The 17685-nt window shown below is 41.9% G+C and overlaps 1 protein-coding gene across 3 annotated transcripts in view; it reads left to right on the forward strand.

The window, feature by feature from the left end:
* Window positions 1-8059: 8059 nt before the first annotated feature.
* rad18 (RAD18 E3 ubiquitin protein ligase) overlaps window positions 8060-17685 on the forward strand; it is a 99038-nt gene continuing 89412 nt past the window's right edge. For all 3 annotated transcript variants that reach the window (XR_001319692.3, XM_014132861.3, XM_014132864.3), the window contains exons 1-5: window positions 8060-8282; window positions 8592-8670; window positions 8823-8884; window positions 9008-9078; window positions 14485-14861. Coding sequence is in view for 2 of the 3 variants with exons in the window: in XM_014132861.3 (XP_013988336.1) it covers window positions 8232-8282; window positions 8592-8670; window positions 8823-8884; window positions 9008-9078; window positions 14485-14861 (640 nt within the window). In the remaining variant the exon portion in view is untranslated. The remainder of the gene's footprint in view (window positions 8283-8591; window positions 8671-8822; window positions 8885-9007; window positions 9079-14484; window positions 14862-17685) is intronic.

A 17685-nucleotide genomic window follows, 5' to 3' on the forward strand; every position in this document is an offset into this window, starting at 1 on the left:
CAAAAATCAGTTAACCACCTAACCGAGGAACTAAATTTAACCTTGCGCAATACCCTAGATGCAGTTGCACCCCTAAAAACTAAAAACATCTGTCATAAGAAACTAGCTCCCTGGTATACAGAAAATACACGAGCTCTGAAGCAAGCCTCCAGAAAATTGGAACGGAAATGGCGCCACACCAAACTGGAAGTCTTCCGACTAGCTTGGAAAGACAGTACCGTGCAGTATCGAAGAGCCCTCACTGCTGCTCGATCATCCTATTTTTCCAACTTAATTGAGGAAAATAAGAACAATCCGAAATGTGTTTTTGATACTGTCGCAAAGCTAACTAAAAAGCAGCATTCGCAAATGGAGGATGGCTTTCACTTCAGCAGTAATACATTTATGAACTTCTTTGAGGAAAAGATCATGATCATTAGAAAGCAAATTACGGACTCCTCTTTAAATCTGCGTATTCCTCCAAAGCTCCATTGTCCTGAGTCTGCACAACTCTGCCAGGACCTAGGATCAAGGGAGATACTAAAGTGTTTTAGTACTATATCTCTTGACACAATGATGAAAATAATCATGGCCTCTAAACCCTCAAGCTGCATACTGGACCCTATTCCAACTAAACTACTGAAAGAGCTGCTTCCTGTGCTCGGCCCTCCTATGTTGAACATAATAAACGGCTCTCTATCCACCGGATGTGTACCAAGCTCACTAAAAGTGGCAGTAATAAAGCCTCTCTTGAAAAAGCCGAATCTTGACCCAGAAATTATAAAAAACTATTGGCCTATATCGAATCTTCCATTCCTCTCCAAAAATTTAGAAAAAGCTGTTGCGCAGCAACTCACTGCCTTCCTGAAGACAAACAATGTATACGAAACGCTTCAGTCTGGTTTTAGACCCCATCATAGCACTGAGACTGCACTTGTGAAGGCGGTAAATGACCTTTTAATGACATCAGACCGAGGCTCTGCATCTGTCCTCGTGCTCCTAGGGCTTAGTGCTGCTTTTGATACCATCGACCACCACATTCTTTTGGAGAGATTGGAAACCCAAATTGGTCTACATGGACAAGTTATGGCCTGGTTTAGATCTTATCTGTCGGAAAGATAACAGTTTGTCTCTGTGAATGGTTTGTCCTCTGACAAATCAATTGTACATTTCGGTGTTCCTCAAGGTTCCGTTTCAGGACCACTATTGTTTTCACTATATATTTTACCTCTTGGGGATGTCATTCGAAAACATAATGTTAAATTTCACTGCTATGCGGACGATACACAGCTGTACATTTCAATGAAACATGGTGAAGCCCCAAAACTGCCCTCGCTAGAAGCCTGTGTTTCAGACATAAAGAAGTGGATGGCTGCAAACTTTCTACTTTTAAACTCGGACAAAACAGAGATGCTTGTTCTAGGTCCCAAGAAACAAAGAGATCTTCTGTTGAATCTGACAATTAATCTGGATGGTTGTACAGTCGTCTCAAATAAAACTGTGAAGGACCTCGGCATACGGCTGCTAGAATCCTGACTAGAACCAAAAAATTTGATCATATTACTCCAGTGCTAGCCTCCCTACACTGGCTTCCTGTTAAGGCAAGGGCTGATTTCAAGGTTTTACTGCTAACCTACAAAGCATTACATGGGCTTGCTCCTACCTATCTTTCCGATTTGGTCCTGCCGTACATACCTACACGTACGCTACGGTCACAAGACGCAGGCCTCCTAATTGTCCCTAGAATTTCTAAGCAAACGGCTGGAGGTAGGGCTTTCTCCTAAAGAGCTCCATTTTTATGGAATGGTCTGCCTACCCATGTGAGAGACGCAGACTCAGTCTCAACCTTTAAGTCTTTACTGAAGACTTATCTCTTCAGTAGGTCCTATGATTAAGTATAGTCTGGCCCAGGAGTGTGAAGGTGAACGGAAAGGCTGGAGCAACGAACCGCCCTTGCTGTCTCTGCCTTGCCGGTTCCCTTCTCTCCACTGAGATTCTCTGCCTCTAACCCTATTACAGGGGCTGAGTCACTGGCTTACTGGTGTTCTTCCATGCCGTCCATGGGACGGGTGCGTCACTTGAGTGGGTTGAGTCACTGACGTGGTCTTCCTGTCTGGGTTGGCGCCCCCCCTTGGGTTGTGCCGTGGCGGAGATCTTTGTGGGCTATATTCGGCCTTGTCTTAGGACGGTAAGTTGGTGGTTGGAGACATCCCTCTAGTGGTGTGGGGGCTGTGCTTTGGCAAAGTGGGTGGGGTTATATCCTGCCTGTTTGGCCCTGTCCGGGGGTATCATCGGATGGGGCCACAGTGTCTTCTGATCCCTCCTGTCTCAGCCTCCAGTATTTATGCTGCAGTAGTTTATGTGTCAGGGGGCTAGAGTCAGTCTGTTACATCTGGAGTATTTCTCTTGTCTTATCCGGTGTCCTGTGTGAATTTAAATATGCTCTCTCTAATTCTCTCTTTCTCTCTTTCTTTCTCCCGGAGGACCTGAGCCCTAGGACCATGCCTCAGGACTACCTGGCATGATGACTCCTTGCTGTCCCCAGTCCACCTGGCCATGCTGCTGCTCCAGTTTCAACTGTTCTGCCTGCGGCTATGGAACCCTGACCTGTTCACCGGACGTGCTTGTTGCACCCTCGACAACTACTATGATTATTATTAGTTGACCATGCTGGTCATTTATGAACATTTTAACATCTTGACCATGTTCTGTTATAATATCCACCCGGCACAGCCAGAAGAGGACTGGCCACCCCTCATAGCCTGGTTCCTCTCTAGATTTCTTCCTAGGTTTTTGGCCTTTCTAGGGAGTTTTTCCTAGCCACCGTGCTTCTTTCACATGCATTGCTTGCTGTTTGGAGTTTTAGGCTGGGTTTCTGTACAGCACTTTGAGATATCAGCTGATGTACGAAGGGCTATATAAATAAATTTGATTTGATTTGATAAAGGTCAACCACTTAGGCCATGGAGTTGGTCAACCAGGGTTTGCCAGTGCTATGATAAGATAGTGTAAATAAATGCATTTGAAGAATTGATCAGCACTGTATGTTTGTTAGCTAGCTAGCCAGACAGTTTTAGAGGAATGATTCCAATAAAGAAAATGATTAATTAAGTGATAATGCCCAAGAAGCCAGTGTTTGGAGGATATATTGGCATGCATGTTGTTACCGTGCCAATATATCCTTCAAACCACGGCTTCGAGAGCATTATCACTTTTATACAACAGCTTACCAACATCTTCAAATAATGATTGACATATTTTCATTAAAAAAAGTTATTTTGAGGAATTTACTCATACAATTTCATCCTTCCACAAGATATAGTACCGACACAAATCGAAGGTTCCTATCCAAGCTGTCTGGTCATTCGTTCTATTGGTTCGGTTGACCCAGTCATTCAGTCGTTTTGTTCTGCATCTATGGACGCGACCTAGTCGTTGTTCTATATGTTCCATTGCCATACAGGCTGGCAACGTTCTTATCCCTTGCTTGCTAGCTAGTCAAATACGGCTAATTTACAGTCACATCAAACAGTGCAGCCAGAATAACAGCAAAGTAGCTGCATTTGCATTTGTTTAAGCTGTTTGCTTGTGACATTTATTTGGATACATCCATAACAATGAGCTAATGATGCGCTATTTCGCCTGGCGTAGAAAATATGCTCTCTCGTCAGGACACTTGTTCAGAGGAGCTAGCCAACAACACAGCCACATCCATTCAAACTGAAGCTGGAAAGACAGCAAACTAGTTGCACTTCGTTTCGCTTGACCTGTTCTCTATTGATAGTTCTTTGTATATATCCATAAAAATGCATTATTTCAACTGGCTGAGAAAAGCTGCCTGCTTGTCTGTCTCATCCCGACACGATCATTACTATGGACATCTAGAGATCGAATTTGAATATTGAAAAAATGCAAGGTTTATACAATCACTGCTGTTTCAATATTCAAATTAGTCTAAAAGAAATGTGAGATAATGTCTAGATGCTTTTTATAGTGGAGATCAAATTTACAAAGTGACTGGCTGGGCTGATGAGACAGTGGATTATGTAGTCAGATGGAACAGAGTAAATAGGCATTTTAACATCATAGATTTAGCCGGTGGTCATTTGTGGAATATACACTGGCTGGAATGTGGTTTTAACCAATCAGCATTCAGGGTTAGACCCAACCATTGTATAACTGCCAATATGCCAACATTCCATTCAAACAATGCAGTGAATCCACAGCCATACACTGGCTGAAATCATTTGATGATAGGATTTAGACAAGTTGTAAATGCAACAAGTACTGATATTGTATAAAATAATTGCATATTTTAGAGGATATTTATACAGAAAATGTGTATAAAACCTGTATAAACTGTATTTAAAATGATGACAATATTTTAGGCTGACAATAATTATATTACACAATTTCTGATATATCGCTTCACTTTTATTTTCCTGCATAAGTAAAATCAGGGGCTGAATTCCAAATCACCCACTTTCCCTTCCCCTCGCAAGCTGTGGGAGTGAAAATTATTGAGGGAGTAGGGGCTAATTAGACCTTCAGACAGCCACTTCGACCGAGCCAGCAAGGCTGCAGGCTTCAGAGCGAAATGATATCCAGACATGCACTACAATATGAGTTTGTGCAATTTCAGAGACGTGAGTAATTACAGTGGCAAGAAATAATCTTAATCTGATCTTCATCACAACAATAGACAAACACAGTCTGCCTAAACTAATAACACACAAACAATTATATGTTTCCATGTCTTTATTGAACACACCATGTAAACATTCACAGTGCAGGGTGGGAAAAGTATGTGAACCCTTGGATTTAATTACTGGTTGACCCTCCTTTGGCAGCAATAACCTCAACCAAATGTTTTCTGTAGTTGCATATCAGACCTGCATAACGGTCAGGAGGAATTTTGTACCATTCCTCTTTACAAAACTGTTTCAGTTCAGCAATAGTCTCCGGATGTCTGGTGTGAACCGCTCTCGAGGTCATGCCACAGCATCTCAATCGGGTTGAGGTCAGGACTCTCCAGAAGGTGTATTTTCTTCTGTTGAAGCCATTCTGTTGTTGATTTACTTCTGTGTTTTGGGTCGTTGTTCTGTTGCATCACCCAACTTTTGTTGAGCTTCAATTGGAGGACAGATAGCCTAACATTCTCCTGCAAATTGTCCTGATAAACTTGGGAATTTATTTTTCCGTCGATGATAGCAAGCTGTCCAGGCCCTGAGGCAGCAAAGCAGCCCCAAACCATGATGCTCCCTCCACCATATTTTACAGTTGGGATGAGGTTGTGATGTTGGTGTGCTGTGCCTTTTTTTCTCCACACATAGTGTTGTGTGTTCCTTCCAAACAACTCAACTGTAGTTTCATCTGTCAACAGAATATTTTGCAGCAATGTGCAGCAATGTTTTTTTTGGACAGCAGTAGCTTCTTCCGTGGTGTCCTCCCATGAACACCATTCTTGTTTAGTGTTTTACGTATCGTAGACTCGTCAACAGAGATGTTGTTCCAGAGATTTCTCTAAGTCTTTAGCTGACACTCTAGGATTCTTCTTAACCTCATTGAGCGTTCTGCACTGTGCTCTTGCAATCATCTTTGCAGGACAGCCACTCCTAGGGAGAGTAGCAACAGTGCTGAACTTTCTCCATTTAGAGACAATTTGTCTTACCGTGGACTGATGGACGTCAAGGCTTTTAGAGATACTTTTGTAACCCTTTCCAGCTTCATGCAAGTCAACAATTAGTAATTAGCCTAGGGGTTCACATACTTTTTCCAACCTACATTGTGAATGTTTAAATTAAGTATTCAATATAGACAAGAAAAATACAATAATTTGTGTGTTATTGGTTAAAGCAGACTGAGTTTGTCTATTGTTGTGACTTAGAGGAAGATCAGATTACATTTTTTGACCAATTTATGTAGAAATCCAGGTAATTCCAAGGGGTTCACATACTTTGTCTTGCCACTGTATATGCCACGTGCATTTGTTTATGTCTGATTTCAAGACTTGACACATGTAACAGATTAAATACAGTGCATTCGGAAAGTATTTGGACCTCTTGACTTTTAGCACATTTTGTAACGCTACAGCCTAATTCTAAAATGTATTACATCATTTTTAATTTCCCTCACCAATCTACACACAATACCCAATAATAACAAAGCAAAAAACGTTTTAGACATTTTTGCAAATGTATAAAAAAATAATAATAATACCACACATAAGTATTCAGACCTTTTACTCAGTACTTTGTTGAAGCTCCTTTGGCTGCGATTGAGTCAGCCTTGAGTCTTCTTTGGTATGATGCTACAAGCTTGTCACACATGTATTTGGGGAGTTTCTCCCATTCTTCTCTGCAGATCCTCTTAAGCTCTGTCAGGTTGAATGGGGAGCGTTGCTGCACAGCTATTTTCAGGTCTCTCCAGAGATGTTTGATCGGGTTCAAGTCCGGGCTCTGACTGGAGCACACAAGGACATTCAGAGACTTGTCCCGAAGCCACTCCTGCGTTGTCTTGGCTGTGTGCTTAGGGTTGTTGTCCTGTTGGAAGGTGAACCTTCACCCCAGTCTGAGGTCCTGAACGCTCTGGAGCAGGTTTACATCAAGGATCTCTCTGTACTTTGCTCTGTTCATCTTTCCCTTGATCCTGACTAGTCTCCCAGTCCCTGCTGCTGAAAAATATCCCCACAGAATGTTGCTGCCACCACCATGCTTCACCGTAGGGATGGTGCCAGGTTTCCTCCAGACCTGACGCTTGGCATTCAGGCCAAAGAGTTCAATCTTGGTCCACATCAACAACAAATTAGAATGGTCCAAACACACCAAGACAGTCGTGAAGAGGGCACGACAAAGCCTATTCCCTCTCAGGAAACTAAAAAGATTTGGCATGGGTCCTCAGATCCTCAAAAGGTTCTACAGCTGCAACATCGAGAGCATCCTGACCGGTTGCACCACTGCCTGGTACGGCAATTGCTTGGCCGACCACAAGGCACTTCAGAGGGTAGTGCGTACGACCCAGTACATCACTGGGGCAAAGCTGCCTGCCATCCAGGACCTCTACACCAGGCGGTGTCAGAGGAAGGCCCTGAAAATTGTCAAAGACCCCAGCCACCCCAGTCATAAACTGTTCTCTCTACTACCGCATGGCAAGCGGTACTGGAGTGCCAAGTCTAGGACAAAAAGGCTTCTCAACAGTTTTTACCCCCAAGCCATAAGACTCCTGAACAGGTAACCAAATGGTTACCCGGACTATTTGCATTGTGTGCCCACCCCCAACCCCTCTTTTACGCTGCTGCTACTCTCTGTTTATCTTATATGCATAGTCAGTTTAACTATACATTCATGTACATACTACCTCAATTGGCCCGACCAACCAGTGCTCCCGCACATTGGCTAACCGGGCTATCTGCATTGTGTCCCACCACCCGCCAACCCCTCTTTTTACGCTACTGCTACTCTCTGTTCATCATATATGCATAGTCACTTTAACAATACCCACATGTACATACTACCTCAATAAGCCTGACTAACCGGTGTCTGTATATAGCCTTGCTACTCTTATTTTCAAATGTCTTTTTACTGTTGTTTCATTTCTTTACTTACCTACCTACACACACACACACACACATACATATCTTCTTTTTTTCCCCTGCACTATTGGTTAGAGCCTGTAAGTAAGCATTTCACTGTAAGGTCTACACCTGCTGTATTCGGCGCACGTGACAAATAAACTTTGATTTGATCAGACCAGAGAATGGCTGCCATTTCTATTCTGAATCTTTTAAGGCTTGTATGAATTAGCCCCTTTAGTCATTTAATAGGATCTCTATGGGTCAGAGGAGGCTTATCTTCCATTCTAGTGATGTGGAATTTCTGAAGCAAACCATAGGAACATAAACCTTCTGTATATCAAGTATTTGGATGACAAGCACTTTACAGATAAGTAACCATGCATGAAGTCAAGACAAGTACAGGCAGGAGCAGTGGTCAAACCAATAGCACATTTTCTCTGTCTAATGACTGTGGTATAAAATAACGGGCCAAATTTTGTGAGCTCCCCCGCCCAACCGGTACATTTATGTGTGCCCATTGGTCACGAAGAGCAAACCGAGACAGGAATTGACATGATCCTCCCGGAAGGGTGCATTTGGGATGAAGATAAATCTGTGCGGAATTATACAATGAAACATAGCCCCAGTTTCTTTCTAAATTCGTTCTTCTAACCACTGTTTATAGAGAACTATCATCATCATGGCCAATTGTAATGAAGCGGATTTACCACCAAATCTGACTTGCCTGAAAGTAAGTGCTTCTTCAAAACTCCCACATTGACAAGCTAACGTCGACGTCAGCTAGCTACAGTCTAGCTACTTCTTACAATAACTATTTTCGCAAAATAGCCCAAACTCCATGATAGCAAGCTAACGTTAGTTAGTACAGAATATTTGTCAGACAGTTAGCTAACTAACTTGCTTTTATTGTTTTGCCTTTTTAAACATTATGCATAATAGCCAGCTAGCTAACCCAGTAGTGTGAACAACAATGTAAATGTGACGCACACCGTGTATCATACTAGTCTACAGTACCTGACACTATTCTTTCTGTATGCAGAATGTTGATACCCTTCTCCGATGTCCCATTTGTTTTGAGTTCCTGAGTACCGCAGTGATGACAAAATGCTCTCACAACTGTAAGTTAACCGGATATTGTCCCCAGACAAACTATCCAGCATTAGTTTTCAAGACCATGTTATAGCTATAGCCTGGTGTGTAGAAGATGGCACCACTTGTCTCATAACAATACTGTATAATCACACCTGATTATGTAAATTTCTATTTACAGTCTGCTCTTTGTGCATAAGAAAATGTATGTCCAACAAGTTGCAATGTCCGGTGTGTAATTCAGTAAGTATGATCCCTGGTGGTACTGAATGCATTGCAACGTTGTGACAATGAAGCTGTCTTTTTAATTGAATCTAGCTTTCCATATGTCAAAATCAAGCAGGCATGTATTTTTCTCTATTTTAGCCTACAACAGAACAGGACATAAGAAACAACCGGATACTGGATGACCTGGTCACAAACTTTCAAACTGCAAGGTACCTATATTGTGTATGAAATAATTACATGATATGCTGGTAGAAAAATGTAAACATACTGTATCTAGCCTATTTCTCGTTCATAGATTATTTAGAGGCATCTCCTCAGGCAACTAGACACCCTGCAGCACAACTGTGCCTACCTATACGATAGATGAACTGCCAATTCATGATAGAGAAACCGCAAAAATGTATATTTTGAAAAAGCCACCAAGCTCAGTGTTTGAAGGCTGAGGGTATGCCTGATGCCATAAGCCCAGCTGGCAGGTTCCTTTCTCTGTAGAAAAATGTTAAGCCAAGTTTTGAAAGTGCATATTATTTGCAAATACATGTGTATACTTATATAGACTGAGTGCACAAAACATTAGGAACTTTCCATGACAAACTGACCTGGTGAATCCAGGTGGAAGCTATGATCCTTATTGATGTCACCTGTTAAATCCACTTAATCAATGTAGATGAAGGGGAGGAGACAGGTTAAAGGATTTTTAAGCCTTGAGATAATTGAGACATGGATGTGTGCCATTCAGAGATTGAATGGGCAAGACAAAATATTTAAGTGCCTTTGAAGAGGGGGTATGGTAGGAGGTGCCAGGTGCATCGGTTTGTCTGTCAAGAACTGCACCGCTGCTGGGTTTTTTGCGCTCAACAGTTTCCCGTGTGTGTCAACGACGTTCCACCAACCAAAGGACATCCAGCCAACTTGACACAACTATGGGAAGCATTGGAGACAACATGGGCCAGCATCCCTGTGGAATGCTTTCGACACCTTGTAGAGTCCATGCCCTAACAAATTGAGGCTGTTCTGAGGGCAAAAGGGGGCGCAACTCAATATTAAGAAGGTGTTCCTAATGATTTAAACAGTCAGTATACAAAACCATTCAAAAGGGCCGTTTTGAGCAGGGTTTCCCAAACTCGGTCCTGGGGCCCCCGTGGGTGCACGTTTTGGTTTTTGCCCTAGCAGTACACAGCTGCTTAAAAATAAAGCTTAATGATGAGTTTGTTATTTTATTCAGCTATGTAGTACTAGGGCTTAAACCAAAAAGTGCACCCAGGGGAGCCCCAGGACCAACTTTGGGGGCCCCAGGACCAACTTCTATACACTTTTTGTGCCGATGTTTGGGGATGCCATTTTAAATGTTGTCATTTCAGAATGATAAAATGGAAGGAATGATAACAATGTCCTTTTCCCTCCATTGTAGCAGGAAACACTGTTAGAGCAAGTAAATTCAATGTTGTGTATACTTTGGCCTTGGGAATGGCGCTAATGGAGTAATGAAAACGACTGAAGGGATATTTACTACAGTACACCAAAAACATATCCTCAACCACAAACACAGGAGAGGATGTAAACATAAAAAAGCCAAGGTTGTTTTGAGCTTACATCATAAAAATACCAGGAAACAAAAATGAATGTGAAAGATTAGGAATGCATGTCAGGGGATGCTACTGTTATTGACTAGATTATAATTTGCCCTCTGGTGAACAACATTTAAACCATTTTTATTTAACATCTTACTAGTTACCTGCTACTAATACACCTTTAAATTGTGGATTTCACTTTATAATCAAATGGGGATTTCTATTTAATGTACCTGAGCTATATTCTTTTTTGCATTGCATTATTTCCTATTTACTACAATGCAATGCTGTTGTCAACAAGACTATGACCATGGCATGATATTGAGTGAATCACATAAAAGATATTTGCACTTCTGTAGCAATTCCACAAATGGATGTTCCCAGTAAATAAGTCCACTGTTTTATGCATATTTTATGAGTGAGAATTTTCTTTGCCCAGGCAGGATTTGAGGCTGCAGGCAGCAGACTTGATCTCGTGGTGCTGCTGTTATCAATGTTTAAACCATGCTGCTCACTCACGTCAGTCACCTGAATGGCGTCATCCCTCAGAAAGCTCTAATCTACAACTGAGGAATTTCAGATGGCCATCGGGGTTTGGAGAGAGTGACTTATGTGGCTGCCCTCTCCTCTGTCCTTTAATTTCCTGTTTGTCTAGCAGGGAGCATGTGAAATAGCGGTACACCACCATGGGGGATTGGACCCTCAGAAAGCAGGATGTTTACAGAGTGCACATTTGTTCATTTCCCTGCTGTCTGAGATGCAATCAAATAGCATAGTCCTTGCTTTGTACTGTATGTCTTGACTCTCATCTACTTTTTGTCCTTTCTGAAATGTGTTCATTTTGCTGAGTAGCCTACCTAACTGATCATGTAGTTATTTAATAAGTTGTTACTAGGCTAGATACTTGATAGCAGACCATAAGTATCTGACCCTAAAAGCAAACTATGAGCTATTCTGATACTTTGGGCTTAAGATGCTATTTGTCGTAGGTAACATTTTCTCCTCTGTGTGCAGGAAGCTGCCTGGCAACTTTAGAATCAATATCCTGGGACAGTTGAAATGCAATTAGACTCTCAGCTTTAAGGAGGCTGTATTGACTCTATCCGGTCCTCTGGTGACTTCAGGTCTGCTCATCCATGATCAATGAGCTCCCAAAACCCTGGCCTCCCTCCCCTCCCCGGCCTGCCGCCACCCCCCGCTCACCTCTGGGGGGGCTTCTGGCCTGCTATTTATTATCAGCTCTTTAATCTAACGCCCGCTGTTATGACCATTTCTCTACCACTTTGTGTTTGGACAGTTGCATAGCGTTGTGTCAACAAAATGACAACAAGAAACCAAGCAGCATCGAATACTTTCCTTTGGCCTTCAGAGTAATGTATTTCCCTCCCTATATGGATGTTGTTTTTAATGTAAATTGACGCTGTGTGTGGCTGGTGACAGCCTGTTTAGGGAGCAGATCTCCTGGATTCTTAGTAACTATCAGGATGCCCTTTCCTCTGGGAAACTGGTTATTCCTGCCTCAAACCATGGGTCTCCTCTCTTTGTTGTTATTCACAATGGAACTGCGCTCTGTGCCTCTGAATAGTAAATCAGGTAGGCAATCAGATCAAACTGTCATGTAGGCTTAGATTATCTCCAAGTCATCCCTTCCTCTGTGTCCTGGACTCAACACATGCCAAATCAGACCTCGTGTGGGGGAAGCAGTACATTGACAATCTTCCCTAAAGGCCGTGGAGGTACATAGATGTGTGTATGTCTGTGCAACTGTGTGTGCTTGTGGCGCGCATCACTGCTGCCCACTGTGCCAATAACATAGATAACTCATTGGTTCTCTCATCTAATTACAGATATAGTTAACTCCAATCTGTTCCATTTCCTGTCTTAATTTAGAATCTATGAATAGTCATCAAGCACAAAGAGAATAGATTATTTAATGTTTTATTAACTACACTATTCTCTATGGCAGTTTAACCTCAGCATTTTTCAACCTCTGAAAATTGTAGCTAATGATTTTCTAAAGTATTACAATGTTCCTACTGGGTGATGTATGGAATAGTGGAGGAAAGGTCTATGATGTAACTCCCGATTAGAAGACAATAGGCAGTCAGTCAATGGCCTGTCCCTCTGAGGTGCGCTGTTTATTATGACAAAGCCCAGACTTCCAGGGTTTTGTCCAGCAGATGCAGGATGAGTGTAACTCAGTGGATCTGAGTGAGGCAGCCCAGGGGAGATTCAGGTTGGTCATATGCCGTATTTACAAAGTTTGACACCTGACTCCGTGCCAATGCTGGAATGAGAGAAGCCATAAAAGAATGACAAAGGCCCCCATTTAGTCTCTATGCTTATTACTTGTGTTGCGGCTTGCTGTTTTATCGACTCCCATAACCCAAGTATTGGCATTTTGATGATCTCCATAAAGATTGCTTGCAATGATGTTAGGTGGAGCATGCAGTGTGTGGAGTCTATTTGTGTAGAGACATTTCTACTATTCTACTATTGCATAAGGGTGGGACTTCTTCCAATTCTGACTTTGATCTGCTACCTACCAAGTCATGGTGGGCTTAGTATTAGTGAAACTTACATGGTAATCAAATCTATGTTTGTGTGTGTATTTATACTTAGCCTTATTGTCAGCCTCTATTTAACGTGTTGCATTAGCCTAGGCTAAATGTTGGAATTTTTCCATGAAACCGAAGAAACGTCAGTGTTATTGGTGGATTGCGTGACATGTCCAGTCGGGGTCTTAATTTACTGTTAGAATAGCAGCATACACAATGTGCAATTTTGAAATTTGGTTGTGCATCAGCAGTTTTTCTCTTGTTATGTCAGTCATTGCCAGTCACTTAATTAGCCATGTCAACTAATACTTTTTAGATTGCTAAATTAGTCTAGCCAGTTATCTAAACTTGTAGTAATCATGGCTGAATACAGACCGGGGCATGCAGGGCACGTGCCAGGGGGCCCTGATCTTCACGGAGCCTCCATTGATTTTGTTAGTCACTCTCACTCCGGTATCATATTAACATGGCATAAGTCATTGCAAAATGTGTAGAATTGCAGGAAATTAGCTTCAAATGTTTTTATTAATTAGAATTCCATAGAGGGTAAACACTGAGAGTGGAGCCTTCGGTTCCTCAAAGCACAAGATGCCCTCCTGATACCCTGGCTGCTTTACCTGATAGTGTTACTGGTGCCACTAGATGTGTTTTTCAGATGGCATGAGAGCATTTGAAGGAGTGAGCATATACAGTATACTGTATATACATGTAAAATATTACTGCCCACCACACCGCCACCTCTTCATTAAGTGCATTTCATTTAGACTGGATGTGCATAATATTACCTGTGGCTTTATATTTACTAATAGAGGCAGGGGGTAAGGTACTGGGAGCAGCTGAGCACCTTCCTAGTGGGAGTTTTATAGCCTATTCTACACATGGTGTGTGCTGTGAAGGTGCTGGCTGCCTTGCGTGTGCTGTAACCTGCTCTAATGATCAGAGCGAAGACAAATAAAAGGGTTTCAATATGGAAAGCAGAGCATTGCACACCTCATTGATTCCACTTTATGGCCCAGTAATGGCTCTGCAGCTACCAGCTCTATTTGTTTGCTTTCCACATTTCCAAGATTGTGGCCAACTGGCTGACTCGTTCTCGATCCGCAAGAAAGTGCGAGATAATTGGACATGTGCAGTTTACGTCAAGGGGCTCACATTACTGTCAGCAGCATTTATTGGCAGATAACCCTCTCCTCTTTCCAGTGGGCCCCAAACCTTTCCTTCTCTAGAGAGTCTGCATGCGCCTCAATAGATACAACTGTTTTTGTTTAGTAATTTAGTGAGCGTTTGTTTCACTGTCACTGTGTGTATGTCATTTTTGGTTGGTGTGCATATCTGTGTGGAATAGTCAATGCATTTTATCAGACTACTTACACCTGGAGAATTTGTCAGCTCTGTCCTCTTGTTCCTCTGTTGAGACCAACTTATTGTATTTCTTCAGTCTCACGCTAAAGTTCTGATGTTCTTTTCTCCCGCCTGCTTATCCCAGGCAGCAGTTGTCAAAAGCTAATTTCGACTCGCCTCCATTGTCCCCGAAGACCCCGGCCTCTGTTGTCACGTGTAAAACACACAGACAGACCAGGGGCCCCAAGAAGGATGGCTCCATCCTCAGTCACTTTTTCCAGAAGGGGCCAATCACTTCCACAACATCTCTCACTACAGAGGCCCTGACAGCACGTCATATACAAACTGTGAAAGTAGACCCTGGTCATCAGGTCTCTGTGAAGGAGGAGCCCATGGAGGAGGAGATACCGGCCCAGGTGCTGGTGGCTGTGAAGATTGAGAAGATGGACATCTCCATGACAGGGCTGGCGTCTCTGGCTGACTCACCATCCACATCACAGGACGTGAAGCCTGTAGTTAAAGGTGAGGCTTGTCTGCAGGAAGGAATAATGATATGTTCCACTAGAACATTTAGAACTTGAGGAAGACTTGGCTGCCAAAACACAGTATTTCTAATGCATATGGGCCTATGCTTAAAATGGGAAAGCAATGTTAGTTGTACTTTTTTTCATTGTACTAGTTGCATAGAATATTCATGTCCATTTAAAATGATGTATGATTTCAATGTTACATGGAAATGTGGCCATTTCACAATGACCACGTTTACATGCGCACAGTATTCCGAATAATAGCTCATACCCTGGTTAAGGTCTTATTCAGGATAAACTGTTTACATGCATTAGGGCCCGATAAAATCTGCGATGCGGAGAACACGGACAGAATCACGTAATCCAGACATTAAAACGAATTCAACAATATTTTAAAATGTATTGTATTTAGTAGGGAATCAACGAAAAGTATTGAACATTTATTAATTTGTCCAAGTTTATCATGAGACCTGAACAGAATGCATCAGTGATTTGTATTTCCTGCATCTTTCTGAAGAGGTAATGAGAAATCCCCGTCTGTATGTGCGGTGCGCATACACTTTGTGTAGCCATTAGTGAGGATTAGTGAGGATGCTAATGGAAAGTCTTCTGGTAGATGGAAAGGTTTTCCCAAAAACCTTCTTGATTAAATGTTAACTACTGTACAAAGTAGCCTATGCTTACTTGGCAGAATGATATCATGATTATTTGCATCAAACCAGTGGGTATTTAACTCTACCATCACATTTAACTCTACCATCACATGTGCGCTATAAAAACACAGTCAAACAATAGCCTCTTGCTAGGTAAGCACTGGAATTAAAGGGTAACTACACCCAAAATAAATATATATTTTTTTACCAGACCTTCTAGTGGTCTCCAGTTTAACCATTGTTGTGGACTTGGAACATCCAATTTAGTGATTTTTCTATTAAAAAATGTTATTTTTGAGAGCAAAAAAACAGGAAAACAGATACCTAGAAAACTAAACAGAGAGAATTAAATTAAGGAAAAAGGAAATGGAATCAAGTAAAAAAAGAAAACAATATATTTTATAGGTCCCTACATGCACCTTTGATATCCCACTCCTGACTATCTCAGTGGAAGCTCCTCAGAGGAGGGAGGGGAGGACCATCCTTTTCAGTGAATTTCATAAAATGTCTAATAATAAAACATTCAAGTTATCCCTTTTAGATAAACTATACTAAATATATTCACTTCACCAAATAATTAAAACAGTAGCTTCAACAGTACTCTGTAGGGTAACACAGTGGAAAGCTAGTTTGAAGAAGCGAGAGCTAGCTATATTTCATTGTATTTTTTTCCACGTTCATTTAGTTTGCAAATGCAGCTAGCTAGTTTAGCGTACTCAAACACCTGGCTCAAACCGAGAGGGATGCTATGTTAGCTAGCTGGTTAAGTGAAAGTGGAAAAAATACAACTCTGGTAGCTTTTGGTTTTATTAATTTATCGCCACTGGGACCTGACGGTGTAACTGCTAAACTGCTTGCTGACTGTACACTGTATTGCATGATTGTAGCGGGTTTACTAATGATTTAGTTCTAGTAGCTATGTTGGGTATGACGTCTGCTAATATGGTGACAACAATGTAGGCTGTGTGTGTGTAGTGGTTATGATGTGAAGGTTTGGCTTGGAAAAGTTTTTTCACCTGGTCACAGATAGCTGATGTATTTGTTGTGCACTGAAGTCCACAAGCGAATGGAAGAGGTGAGAGTAGGAGAGCGCGTAGATGCGAGAAGGAATTATGCAACGGAACGGAGATAAACATACCTGAATTTGTTCAATATAAATTATTGTTTGCAACTGTTGGACTAATGAATACACCCTAAATCAGCTAGATGCATGCACGTGTGCAAGGCGGTATTGAATGTGTCACTGTCTGTCACCTTGATTACTCAATTCTCTTGACCTACGTTGTAAACTTTCATTCATAAGCTAGGTTGTAGCAACCTCATGATGGGTATAGGGAAAATTAGAGTATCATGTAGTAGCCTAAACCTATCGATGTTACATTAAGCTGGGTAAATGGAATATGAATGACAGTCATCCAATATGCTGTAATAGAATTAAGGCCATGCTCATAAAAAAAAAAAAAAAAAATGCTGAACAAAAATATAAACGCAACATGTAAAGTGTTGGTCTGGTCCCATGTTTCATGAGCTGAAATAAAAGATCCCTGAAATTTTCCATATGGACAAAAAGCTTATTTCTCTAAAATGTTGTGCGAAAATGTGTTGACATCCCTGTTAGTGAGCAATTCTCCTTTGCCAAGATAATCTGTCTACCTGACAGGTGTGGGATATTAAGAAGCCTATTAAACAGCATGATCATTACACAGGTACACCTTGTGCTGCGGACAATAAAAGGCCACTCTAAAATGTGCAGTTTTGTCACACAACACAATGAAAAAGAGGTCTCAAGTTTTGAGGGAGAGTGCAATTGGCATGCTGACTGCAGGAATGTCCACCAGAGCTGTTGCCAGATAATTGAATGTTAATTTCTCTACCAGAAGCCGCCTCCAACGTTGTTTTAGAGAATTTGGTAGTACGTCCAACCGGCCTCACAACCGCAGACCCCGTGTAACCATGCCAGCCCAGGACATCCAAATAAGTTTTGCACAAGCTGTCAGAAACCGTCTCAGGGAAGCTCATCTGCGTGCTGGTTGTCCTCACCAGGGTCTTGACATGACTGCAGTTTGGCGTTGTGGGCAAATTTTCACCTTCAATGGCCACTGGCACGCTGGTTTAAGTGTGCTCTTCACAGATTAATCCCGGTTTCAACTGTACCCGGAAGATGGC

This window comes from Salmo salar, chromosome 12 (assembly GCF_965601325.2).
Source record: "Salmo salar chromosome 12, fSalSal1, whole genome shotgun sequence".
In the NCBI taxonomy this organism is placed as follows: Eukaryota; Metazoa; Chordata; class Actinopteri; order Salmoniformes; family Salmonidae; genus Salmo; species Salmo salar.